The 12,742-nt window shown below is 34.9% G+C and overlaps 2 protein-coding genes across 2 annotated transcripts; both read right to left on the reverse strand.

Moving 5' to 3' along the window:
- Positions 1-46: 46 nt before the first annotated feature.
- Positions 47-6,049, reverse strand: cldn15b (claudin 15b). Its single transcript, XM_051108724.1, has 5 exons — positions 4,148-6,049; positions 2,140-2,304; positions 714-795; positions 412-528; positions 47-259 (listed from the first exon to the last, which is right to left on the reverse strand). The coding sequence occupies exons 1-5, from the start codon at positions 4,362-4,364 to the stop codon at positions 139-141; spliced, it is 702 nt and encodes a 233-aa protein (XP_050964681.1). The 5' UTR covers positions 4,365-6,049; the 3' UTR covers positions 47-138.
- A 138-nt stretch (positions 6,050-6,187) lies between these two features.
- LOC127164701 (mitochondrial fission 1 protein) lies at positions 6,188-12,319 on the reverse strand. Its single transcript, XM_051108726.1, has 5 exons — positions 12,193-12,319; positions 11,817-11,949; positions 9,785-9,861; positions 9,587-9,692; positions 6,188-6,743 (listed from the first exon to the last, which is right to left on the reverse strand). The coding sequence occupies exons 1-5, from the start codon at positions 12,235-12,237 to the stop codon at positions 6,646-6,648; spliced, it is 459 nt and encodes a 152-aa protein (XP_050964683.1). The 5' UTR covers positions 12,238-12,319; the 3' UTR covers positions 6,188-6,645.
- Positions 12,320-12,742: the final 423 nt, after the last annotated feature.

The following is a 12,742-nucleotide window of genomic DNA, read 5'->3' on the forward strand; positions in this document are numbered from 1 at the left end:
GTGAATATTTACGTTAGAAATGTGACATTTCTGCTTTATAGCAGATTCTGACCATACTGCATAGAAAGGCATTGTGTGTTCTCCGTTTTGTGATGTCTTTAACTTGACTTTGTTGATCACAGGTATATAGTAAGTTTCTTACACGTATGCATTGAGTCCATATTGGCTGGAAGGGACATTGGATGTTGCAGAGACAGTCTGAACCATATGTCTGGATTGAGGCTGGTAGGAGTATGATCTGAAGTTCTGAAGATGTGATCTAAACAAACAAAATGAAAAAAAGATTGTAAACACACATTTGTAAAAACAAACAACTTGATGTCACCTGCTGTCACACTAATACAGAGTTACTGAAATGATTAGTAAATGAAGTGTCATTTTAACAGGGCATGTGTTGCATACTAAACTCACTTTCTTTTTTCTTCCCCTGAGCTGCGTATCCCACAGGAACACAGCAAGCAGCTGCCACCACATAAAGCCATTGTGGCTGAACTCCAACCAATGTACAGCCCTTCTCCTATTTCATACCTAAAGACATAGGACACGTCCAACATTACCAATTTTGTCTGAAACAGCGCTCCTACTTATTCGGTATTGCTTAATTAGAAAACTCACAAACATAATGAAATGAGAAAAAGAAAATTATATTTTGGGTTGTAATATTTTCTTTAATAGTTCCACATACTAAGATAAATATTCTTTATTCTACTTACTTTATTCCTGGATAAAGTGGGTCAAAGAATTCCCGAGTGATATTGAAAGCATACCAAGATGCTGCAATCATCGTGCACAGACCTGAAACATGAATGTTAATTTTGGTTCTTAAGACAAACTGCAAAAGGTTTAATCATAGGCCTTTTTGAAGACATGTATAAAAAATGATCTTTATAGTTTAAGTTCCCATTCATTAATATTATTTAATGCATTGGGTATCATATACGTTTTTAACATTGCTGTTTGTATATATGAATGCATTATGTAATTAACAATGAATAGTATAGTTATAAATCAACATTATCCGAGATATTATATTTATAGATTACTATTTAGCTAGTAACAAGTTGTGTGTGAAAATGTTTTTCACTGTTAGCTGAAAGCCTAATGAATGAATACCTAATTAAAGTTAACAAATTTAATCCAATTGTGAAATGTTAACCAGCTGTTTTTGTAAAAGAAAAAAAAAACATTTTCTGTAGTTGTTGGGTAAACAAAATAAAAACGCCAAACTGACATACTTTAAGACAATACTCATTTAGATAATGATGGTAGAGTTTTAACTTAGAGAAAAAGGGGACAACTTGTTAGGTTGGGAAAGTTGTTGCATGTTTCATAGAGAAATTTTATACATTTCCTTAATAATTTCTGTTGGCCACAACTATGGTTTGTTGTTTTTTCATTATCATGTTCTCATCAATGGTTCTCTGTGCAGTTTACCTCGCCATGAGAAAAAAAGTATACTAACCCCAACCTCCCCTATATGACTAGGGTGACCTGTTCCGCTTTGCGTTGTAACGCACGTCGCATATTGAGAAAATGTCCCGCATTTTCATCAGTCTCTTGGTTTTTAAGAAAACGTCCATGCATTCTTTTGCCTTTTTAAGAAAGCTTTTTATTGTTGTTGTTTTGTTTTTTTTTTTTCTCTGATTTCATCAAGTGAGCTAGCACCACCGACGGGAATGGTCGAGCGCACACGGAAAAACACGATATTCTCCATTCCTTTTAACCAATTAAAAAAAAATCGAGGCAGCTTTCAGACGGGACTTTCTTATTTTAATAGTTCGTATTATGCTGTTTCTGTGGCGTTATTTTAATAACTAGAGCGCATTATTATTGTAATGCGGGAGCGCATCAAAATGTGCAAGCACAATCTCTTCTCTCGCAGGTGAATTCTCTTAATTCTCAATAAAAAAGACGCGCTTTCTCTCGTTTCCATGTGCGCGCTCAGAAACATAAATCAGCGCATATGACAACGGATGTAATCAGTATTTACATAGCATAACTGTAGAAAATGTATCTTTTTCACACGTGTCCCGCATTGTCCCGCAAAAGCACATCTATGTCCCACAACAACTTTTGGTGGTCACCTTATATATGACAGGTGTTAAGACAGTGAATTATGTAATTTCGTTATGTTCTTACCTTGCAGTATGAAGAAGACACCTCCAGCCCCAGCGATCCGACCCTTCATTATATAATTCTCCCCTCCTATTTTGGAACACTGCATACCCACTAGAGTTGCCGCTAATCCGAATGTGCCCAGCACAATGGATGTGATCATTAATGCACGACATGCTTGGATATAACCTGAGAAAAAAGATAAGGAGTAGTTACCTAATAAGTCTACCTACTCGGTTTTGTTATATGTTCTGAACTTCACGTATAGCCTAAAAGTAGCATAATTTTCGGGACACAGTTTCACAGTTTGTATGGACATTTGTCCTATGTGACTCGGTATACCCAACAGAGAGATTGTAAATCAGTTCGTATATTGTTAATACAATGACATTCATAAATTTTGCATGACTTAAATACGTGAGGGTCCTCTTTATTTTATGTAGAAAGTGTTAAATCTACGCATATGTTTAAATAATTTTTTACTTTATTTCTCATGCTGTCGAGCGGACAAGGCTAGTGAAGACTGGAATTCCCGGCAGTTGTGGACTCCAGTGGAGTCAGTGGCGCAGGACATCCACAAATTCTCATAGATCGTGGATGTAGTGATGACATTACCGTCCACGGTCGATAAATTGTTAAATTTATCATCTCCCCTTAACTGTAGGGTTTTGTTCACGTCATCGGCAACAAGTGTGAGACTCCAGCTCAAAGAAAGCTAGCTACTAGAGAACAAAGATCAACATTGTTTTTTTTACTTAGCATTCTCGTTTTTTTTTTTTTTTTTTTTTTTTTTGTTTTTTTTTTTTAGGTTAGTTTTTTGGTTATTTGTTTTTACCTGCAAAGTGCAGTTCCAACAGTGCTCCGACACAACCGTCTGTAATTATCAAGTGTTCCTAAATATCTTAACTAGGTGTAGATTGGAGCTGAACTTTGTGGGAAGGTTGATTACCAAGAAAAGGATTGTATAGCCTACCCCAGCTATAAACGAACAGTGCTGGGTAGTAACTAATTACATGTAATTTATTTAATTATGTAATGTAATTTAATTACAAAATAATTGTAACCGTAATCTGTTACAGTCACTGAGAAAAAAAGTGTAATTACATTAGTTACTTATGAAAATGTTAACAATTACAAAATCACAATAATCACAAAAAGGACTATTACTGATGTATTTTATATAGTAGAATAAAACATGAAAATATTTTCAGCTTTTGTTATATTTCAGGCATTTAATTTCAAAACTTAACTTCAAAAACGCATTGACAAATAAGTTATGCCTGCAACACACTATTTAGTTCAACAGAATTAGGGCTTTTCACTGTTTGTATCACTTCACTTTTATGTTTGCTGTTGCAGACCAGAGTGTGAAGACTGGAAGCAGAGCAGGCAGCAGTTTTTGTTTTGGAAAGTCAACATTTTTTTTTTTTAATTATTTGTCAAGAATGAAAGCAGATTTGTGTGGTACTATTTGATAGCATCAGAGCGTCTTTGTTTTCTTATGCTCCGTGATCACTTGGAGCGGGTTTCCCACACCACTAAGCTGACAGTGAGAAATGGAAAAGCCAGAGTGAGCAAATACAGAAAACCTTGAGTGAGAAATAGAAATTCCTCTCCATGCATGCTTTCAGACTGTGCAGTGCTTGGTAACATTTTTAGCTTTTTTATAAATGTTTTAATTTGTGAAAAACATTTAAAAAAAAAAATTGTCTTAACAGTAAGGTACTCAATATCAATTATTAATTTGTAGAACTGTATAAAAGCAATATCACACTCTCAGATGTGCTACCAAACATAATCTCATTGAAATTCCGTTGTTCTCGATACTAACTTTTTTTTCATAAACCAGTTTTTCTTTTTTTTTTAACATAAATTAAAGAAACCTCAATCACATTATAGCTGTAACTCTTAAATTCAGTTAACAATGAATAATAGTAATACTAGCAATAGTATTAGTATAATGATAGTACTATTATTGTTATTGCAGCTATTTATTCAGTTATTTATACAGTTATCATGAATGGTGTTTTACCTGGTAAAGCAAGCATGGACTGAAAATTCCAACAATTGAAAGTACCGGTGGAGTCAACTGCACAGGACATCCAGAGGTTCTCAAAAATGTCTGAGGTGATGATGACATTGTCATCGTCTGTAGATACTTTCCAGGAGTGATTATGTAATGATAATACAGCAGACCCACACGCCAAAAAACCCAAGAGAAGTGCAATAATTTGCAGTATGTCTTTCATATCTCTGGATCTTCTGCTTTTCCAATGTGTTCTGGGTGGCTGGTGGTCAATCTATGTTCTGTTGTGCATAATGTTCCAAGATATATAGGCTGCTTGTCTAGCCATGTTGCCTGTTAAACTTAATCTCACTTAAATCCAGATTTTTGTCTAAGGCAGATAAGAACACAAATGAATCACCAACCAAAATCAATGCTCATTACCTTTTTTTTTTTAAAACAGCACTGTGGAATTTCATAATACCACAGCGAGCTATGCGCAGTGATAAAATAACTTGCTGTGTTTAATGACGTGTTGCACCAATAAATGGAATTTAACCTTGTAATGAACATTAGGGGCCGTTTATGATTTTACTGTACAACAGTTTCTGATTAAGCTGTTTGATTTTTACGCCTGGTAGCTGCCAGAAGTTATAAATAGGCTACCGCAGGTATACTGCTATAGAAAAACCTATAAGGTAACATGAACTTACTCCAAAGAACTATAAAGTAAATTCAGTAATTCTTCAATATACAGTGAAAAGTGGTTTATAGTGACATTCAGGAGGTAAAGATAATGCTTATAGTTATAAATGAATGAATTAAGATTAAAAAATAAAAAAGTAAAAAACATAAAAAGAGGAATTTTTAGGTAATTTAAGATCATTTTATTAAACATGAGAAAGTATTATCTTTACATAACAGTTTCAGGTAGTTACAAAAAAAAAAAAAAGAATAAAGAGCAACTATTTAAGAATGTACTTTTTTGAAAGTGTATTTGGGTAATCAGTACATGTACAAAGTATTCATATTTGCAATGGTTAAGCATTAACAAGTTCTAAGATGCATTGCAGTGCTTTATCTTCTTTTATCTATGTGCTGTTCAGATTGGAGGGGCTGTTTATACAACTTTACAAGTTGTTGCAGTGTATTGTTTATTCTGTGTATTTTGTGTTGTGTAATTTGTAGCACTAAAGCATTATGAAAAGTTATTGGTACATATGGGTGATATTAAGTTATTAAATCCCTTAGTAGAAATTGCGTTCTACACCCCCCACCCCGTGCACGCCAGTATTCTAAAAAGTAATACAAATAAAATCCCAAATGTGTTGACATATGTAATGTTATGCTTTATATTAATTTTATTACCTGATAAAAGCTCAGATAACTTTAATTTATTCTGTAATTCAGGCAAGTTCAATCAGTTCATTAAAGTTCAATCGGTTCAACTCAATCAGTTCTACCTGACATATCATAAACAGGGACCTTTTTCCATTTTTACACATTTGAATGAAAGGACTCAGGATAAGCACTTTTCCAATATATATAAAATTCATCAATAAATGCAAAATAATGGTTGACTGTGTGATGTTTTACAGTATAATGTTTAAAAAATGGCTGATGTTATTGTATGCATAGTTTCGCTCTGTATGCACATCCAGCTGAATTTGTTATCATTATATCAAGATACAAAGAGGAACCTTTGATCATCTAACTGATAATTAGACACCACCTCCACTATCTTATTGTTTTTAAACTAGGCTACAGGCTTTGTAAGTATTCAGGCATACACTTAATAAATAACTGGATAGTTATAGAAGCCTTCGTCACACCTCAATACAATGTGATCTTTAACTTCAACAAAGGAGGAGTGGCTTTTAGCTAAAAGGGTTTGTCTACTAGAAGCATTTGGTTCTAACATCTGAAAGAAATGTTACTCCAAATTGCCTTAAAATCTGTTCAAATAAAAAGCAACATCACAAATGTACCAACTGTTTGGGTTTTGACTTAAACACACACTTAGTTGTGTTATTTAAGGAGGTGAACACAAATACAAGACAAAACTGCTCATGTTAATGGGGTGTCAAGTTTATAATTAATGAAAATTAAAAATCAATTTTCCATTACAGCTGCTGACGCATATCTATATTTTTGCATGCTCAGTGATGGTACAGGACATTTTTAAAAATACAAAGTATAAACAGCATAATACAAATAAAAATACAAAATAAATAAGTTAAACAATTCTATATCATTAAATCCCTTTTATACAGTTTGTGACAAAAAAAGAAAAGATATTTTTCATAAGAGCAATGTGAACAGGTGCAGCTCTGTTTTGCTATAAGTGTTTCTGACTTTAAAAAGCACTGGCTTTTTCTGGAGGATAAGTTATATATATATATATATATATAAGGCATCAGCGAGTTAATCGGTTCACTGTCAGTATTATGATGACTCCAAACCTAAAAGAGGGATTAATATTTTTCTAATTTGCAAAGCATGATGATTTGGCTCGCCTCATCCTGTTATGCAGATTTCTTAGCCACAGCTAAACCAATCAGCCCAGCCAATCCGGCCAAACCCAGGCCAATGCCACCAACAATTGCCATTCCAACCAGCCCATCTAGAAAACAAAACAATGAGAAGCATGTTAAATGCAAATTCCCCATTTAATCTTAATACATGTGAAGATTATTTATATACTGGACCTACATGGCCTACACCAGGGTTTTTTAAAGGGAACCCCGGGTATTAAGACTTGTATGGCTTAATATGATGTAAAAGTTGTCTCTTACTGAAATATTTAGTTAAAAAATTCATTTAAAAAAAAAATCCACATCGTTTTATATATATTGATGTGCTATGGGGGGCGCCATTACTTCAATGACGTGAAATGGTCACATTTGGGCCCAATCCCAATTCTACCCCTTACCCCTACACTTTCCCCTACCCGTCCGTTTGGCGCGTTCACGTGTAGGGGTAGGGGTGTCTCAATTCTCTTTTGGTTGGAGGGGTAGAGGGAAGGAGAAGGGCTAGATAGCCCTCCAAACGAAGATTTTTCGGGACCTCACTTCAAACGAAGGGCTAAGAGAAATTTCCAACATGGCTGCTCACTCGAGCAAGCAGACCCATAAATGTAAGTAATTTTTGCCATTTATAAGGATTTTTATGACAATTTTTCATTATATGTATATTACCTTCAATCTTGTGTTTGTGTTTACGGTGATGTTCTGTAAAGAAACGTTTGCAAAAAAATCGCTAAAGTTTGCTAGCGGATAGCACTGATTGCACGATATTAGAAAATATATTTTTATCTACAGGGCTCGAAATTAACTTTTTTACTTGGTAGCACTGGTGCTCCCAACTTCAAAAAGTTAGGAGCACCAAAAAAAAATTTAGGAGTACCAAATGAATATTAAGGTTGTATTAAATACAACTACACAACCTATAGCTTACAGTCTAGATATGTTATGTAGCCTAATTTGTCGCTCTCTAAACTTGGGGTATTAAAATTGCTTTTGAATGCGCGCGCGCCTTTTACTTTCGGTTTCGTTTTAACGATGGCGCTAAACTCTCGGCGGTGCTGAGCGTACATTCTACAATACAAGACATTAATTTAACAAAACTATTTGAAAGTGGGGGGATTTTGAAAAGTGTGTCCCCAGTGGAAATTACGCCCCTGCCTGAGTGGAACTCTGAAGCGGAGTTATCATTTGATGTGAATGTGCCGCGTTGTACAGTATATTGAGACTGAGGCGCCAGAATTGCGTCTGACAGAATGTGTGCTGTAGCACGAAATATAGTATATTTCTTCAAAAGTAGATTGTGGAGACATTTTATTTGTCCGCAATCAAAAATCGTCGTATCACACATCCCTAATTTCAATGTAGTTTACAAATCCGGAACAGAGGTTGGTTGAGAAAGAGAAAAATACGGCCGGTTCCGAGTTTCAGCGGAGCGCAGTGACAGGGAGTGATTGACGGCTAATATCTAAATTCTGCATTAAAGTTAAGAATGTAAAGATCGAGTTTAATTAGTTGTGTAATGTTGGAGAAAACGGAACTGTCACTGTATCAACGTATGATGACGTATGACAGTGTAATAGTGGTGTCCCATTTCTTAGGGGAAAATTTTTAACCCTTCCCCTTCCCACTTTGTTTCAAGGGGCAAGGGGAAGGGGCGAGGGGTAGGCAAAGGGGTAGAAAATAGAATTGGGATTGGGCCTTGGTGAACTACTGGCGCAACCTGTTACTATTTTAACTGCAACACAACTCGGAAATGAAAATACTGATACGATTTCACACTGTGACTTTTGGTTGTAATTTTTTTTTAGTCGAAAGGCGACAAGAAAAGCAATGCAAGTCTTTACTGCTTTTTCTAAAGATAAGAAGACGAGAAAAGAATGGGAAGATGCCTGTAGATTAAAAAAAACATCCTAGAGACCTGCATCTTTGTTCTCTCCACTTCAGCCCTGGGGCTTTTAGTATGCCACAGCTACTGAAAGAGTTTACAAACGGCAAAGACAGGAAATGCTAGATGCCATACTGGGAGAACGTAAACATGCTGATGCTTGTCATGATGCCATGGCCACTGAATAAGTTTCTCAGCGTCTATTTCACTCAATATCTGGGGTCTTTAGACTTCAGGTGGAAACAAATGATCGTAAAGCATTTGGTTTAACCCTATGCTTATATCCATTGCCACTTGTAAGCTCTTTCAGTAACTGTGGTCATCATATGTCATTGTATCAGTATTTTATTTTCCTAGTTTGTGTTGTGGCAAAAATAGTAACAGGTGTCGCCAGTAGCTTACTGAGTACAACCACCCCTATTAAAATGGTTTTAAAAAAGGCACATTCAAGTGTCACAATGACTGTCGTTTGTCAGTGCCTCACCTGTCAAACTTTAATAAGTGGGTAGATGACATGAAGCAGCCTGAGTTTAGCTACACTGAAAACAGATGGCCGCTCATATCCTACATACAGCTCCTGATCGTGTTTGGTGGGGGTCTGTCCACAAAATAACAAAAGCACATACCTTCTTTGGGGAGTAATTTCACTTTAGTATTTTAAGCATTGCAATCCATGCTTATTTTCTCTTGTCAGTTTTTGGCATAACATGCACGAGATAAGGCAACATTTACGGTACTTTCCAGGAATTCCTTCAGTTTGTTTGTTTGTTTTGACAGCACAGCTTAACCCTGTGCTCATTTTTACTTTTAGCAGTATTCAAAAAGTAGTAGTTGTTTTTTTTTTTTTTGCCCTGTTTTAACATGGGATCCTTCGGAGACCAAAAAAGAACAGTATACAAACCGAAGTAAGAATTCATCATTGCAGTGTTCGTCAGTTACTCAAGAAAAAAGGTGGATACTGCATATTTTCACTATACACTATTGAATGAAGAAACTGACTTCAGTTATACAAAAAAAATAAAAATAAAAAGGGCCTTTAGCAATATTCATGCTCACCTTTCTTCATGGCTTTATCAATGAGTTTCTCCAGTTCTTCAGCTTGAGAATTTCCTGGTTCATTCCTCAGTAAAGTCTTAATGTACTTCAAAGCCCTCTCATATTCCTGGAATTAAAATAAAACATGAGAATGAGAGTAGCTAAATCATTCCAATATGAGTTTTCAACTGAAAACATAGGAAAAGCTCTGATAACAACCTTGAGCTTATAGTTGGCAACACCCAAGTAAAACAGGTAATCCCGCTGGTCATCCTTGGTACCCTTATGTACAAGTTCTGGTAAAAGACAAAGCATTTCCATATTTAGATTTATTAACAAAACATTTATGGTTATTGTATATATGAAATTTAAACAGAATTCTGATGTACTTTAAAAGCATTGAATTCTTTGTGTATTTCTGAATGTATTTTTAATAAATTAAAAGATTTTGGCAAAACAAATGGGTGTCGCATTACTGATCCAATTATAGTTTAGTGGCAAAGCTTTCGTTTTTCGTTTTGATGGGTTCCAGATTCAAATCCAGGCCTGACATTCTGTATATTTACTAAGTTGTTTAACAGGAGCTCAGGTGGTTAAGGTGGGGAAAAATATTTACACCCTTAATCTTTTCATTTTTATAGTCAAAATATCTTTGTGAGGCCTATTTCCCCCCTGCTCTATTCATTGTGCTCACACCTTTTACTTTTTTACTTTGTCTGCAGGTATATACAAATGTCTCAGCAAGACTGAATTATGAAGGTGTCACTGCAGTAAAACTGTTCACTTTGTTTCAAACCTATGGACTTCAGTTCAACTAAAGACAGTCTGCCTCCACATAAATCAAACAATAACATTTATAACCTTTTCATTGTCCCTTTTATCAGATAAGAACAGAGTGCTGTCATTTAGAATCCAGACTAGGCACCAGACTACTGTGAAGTTGCAATCCTTTGTAAGTGAAAGTATGGGAAATTTAACAATTATGGTATAGACAGAAAGCCGTTCACAACACTCATTATGACATCAACTTAAAACTAAATAAATATTCTTGATTAATAGCTAACATTTCACATGATATTATTATATTTAGATTTACCAGTTACAAAATGTTTCAGTGGTGACACAGTCACACCTTGTGATTCTCACATGGACCCCTCAATACTCTGAACTCAAAGTGCAAAGAGCACTCATTTTTAAAAGAAAACCACTCCATGAAAGCCATGTAATCACACTGTTATATGACCTATAAAAGTCACATAACTTAAGGTCAACATCTTTATGAAACATGCACAAGCTGTAGCAACTTAATAGCACATCAATATACTCCACTCTTACTTATGCAGTAAACATGAGTAGAAAGCATTTAACTCTCTACTGACTGAGAGGACACAAATATAAAAAGTTATATAAAACACTAGTTTTCCAAACAACAAAGAACACAAATAGTGTAACTTGAAGGTGCTTTTGTAAGAAATACTCAATTTATTATACCTAATGAAATTCTGAAAAAAAGTCCCAGCAGAGGTTGTTCTTCCTTCGCCAGCTTTGACTTTCTTGGCCACAACTTCTCTGAACTGTTGACTAGTGCAATACTCCTGCCCCCGGTTTCACAGACAAGGCTTAAGCCTAGTCCTAGACTAAAATGTAAGTCTGAGCTGTTTCAACTGAAATAAAATTGCACTGATTGATCTTAAAATATATCAGTGCCTTTGTTTTGTCTCAAGATGCACACCAGTAATGTTTTTTTTCTAAGCATGTTTATAAAAATGACTTAAATGTCCTAATTGAACTATGGCCTAATCCTGGCTTAGTCTAAGCCCTGTCTGTGAAACTGGGCCCTAGTGTTTAGTGCAAAATCTTGAAAATTCACTCATATTATCCATAATACTATAAATGTCTAATCTGATTTAACTGTGTTTTATACTTTTTCATATTTTTATTAATTAATTGTTTTATGTTCTATGTTTACACTAAAACGTTCATTATCAAGTTTTTATTTTTTTAATCTATTAAAACATTTAATCAAAACATTTATTGCTTGTGTATTTGTATTTCATTCATTTAATCTAATAAAAGTTTAAATGTTCTGCAACGAGGAGGTTTCGTTTTGGAAACTTGTGGAAAAGAGAGTTAAGAGCAGAGACGTCAAAAATTATTTCCCAACTAAATTTACTTTTTTTGAACTTGTAATTTCTCCTGATGCTAAATGTTTGTAATGGGATAAAACTATAGAGTTTTAGTATTTGGTTACCATCGAGCAGCACTATTCCCTTCTTGATGTCCTCCGGGTGTTTGCTCCTGATCAGACACCACGCATACTCGAACTGCGTGTCTTTAGACACAGAACCCTTTGATAACTCTGCCTTGTATTTCTTCTCAAATTTCTGAAAATCAGAATAATACAAAGTTGACAACGTGTCCGGGCCAAAGATTCGCTTTCAGCTGATCATCAGGGCAAATAAAAAAAGCTCTAACCACTCACGTACAGACAATTAATTTGCTGTTACAGAGCATAGAGCCTTTGGCAAATGTGGACTGTAATCGCACTTGTTCAGAAAGGAAGTTTTTGCACATGATGTTCCATATTATTATTTATCAAACAGACAAGAGAAAATACCACAAATTACCTCTAGATCCTCTGGGGCAACAACCTCACCAACAACAGCTTCCATGATAACGGAAATAATTTTGTGTTTACATCGGATGTTCCACAGTCACATGATTGCAAAAGATTTTTAATGTATACGGATTGACTCTCTAACACTTGACAGTTCTTTTTTTAATGGCGGTTAGCAAGCAAACGTATTGTGCACTTCCGCCACCTGCTGAGATGGAGTCTAGAGCGTCAGTTTGGAATAAATAAAACAGACAGGGGAGTAAAAGAAGAAAAAATATTTAAATAAATTATTTTAATTAAATCTGTTGCCTTTAAAAAGTCTAGCAAGATGTTTAAAATTTGTAGGAAAAATTCTTAGTAAATTCTTAAGTGACAAACAATTTTTACCTAATGACTTATTATTCTGTAACATTAACCTTTCATTTTAGTCATATTCCCAGCATTTCTCCAGTAGGCCTACTTTTTTAGCTTTCTTATTTTCATGACCTTCAATAAACCTTTCTCAATTGCTGATGCTTAACTATCAAACTGCCATAGTCTATTGTACAGACTAATCAGAG

This window comes from Labeo rohita, chromosome 5, assembly GCF_022985175.1.
Source record: "Labeo rohita strain BAU-BD-2019 chromosome 5, IGBB_LRoh.1.0, whole genome shotgun sequence".
Taxonomy (NCBI): Eukaryota; Metazoa; Chordata; class Actinopteri; order Cypriniformes; family Cyprinidae; genus Labeo; species Labeo rohita.

Excerpts from the sequence above, each read along its gene's own strand:
- cldn15b (XM_051108724.1), bottom strand. The coding sequence starts at position 4,364 with ATGAAAGACATACTGCAAATTATTGCACTTCTCTTGGGTTTTTTGGCG. Across the intron at positions 2,305-4,147 it reads GTCCATGCTTGCTTTACCAG|GTTATATCCAAGCATGTCGT; the intron begins GTAAAACACCAT and ends CTTTTTTCTCAG. Across the intron at positions 796-2,139 it reads TGTCTTCTTCATACTGCAAG|GTCTGTGCACGATGATTGCA; the intron begins GTAAGAACATAA and ends TTCATGTTTCAG.
- LOC127164701 (XM_051108726.1), bottom strand. The coding sequence starts at position 12,237 with ATGGAAGCTGTTGTTGGTGAGGTTGTTGCCCCAGAGGATCTAGAG. Across the intron at positions 11,950-12,192 it reads TTGCCCCAGAGGATCTAGAG|AAATTTGAGAAGAAATACAA; the intron begins GTAATTTGTGGT and ends TCTGATTTTCAG. Across the intron at positions 6,744-9,586 it reads TGATAAAGCCATGAAGAAAG|ATGGGCTGGTTGGAATGGCA; the intron begins GTGAGCATGAAT and ends TTTGTTTTCTAG.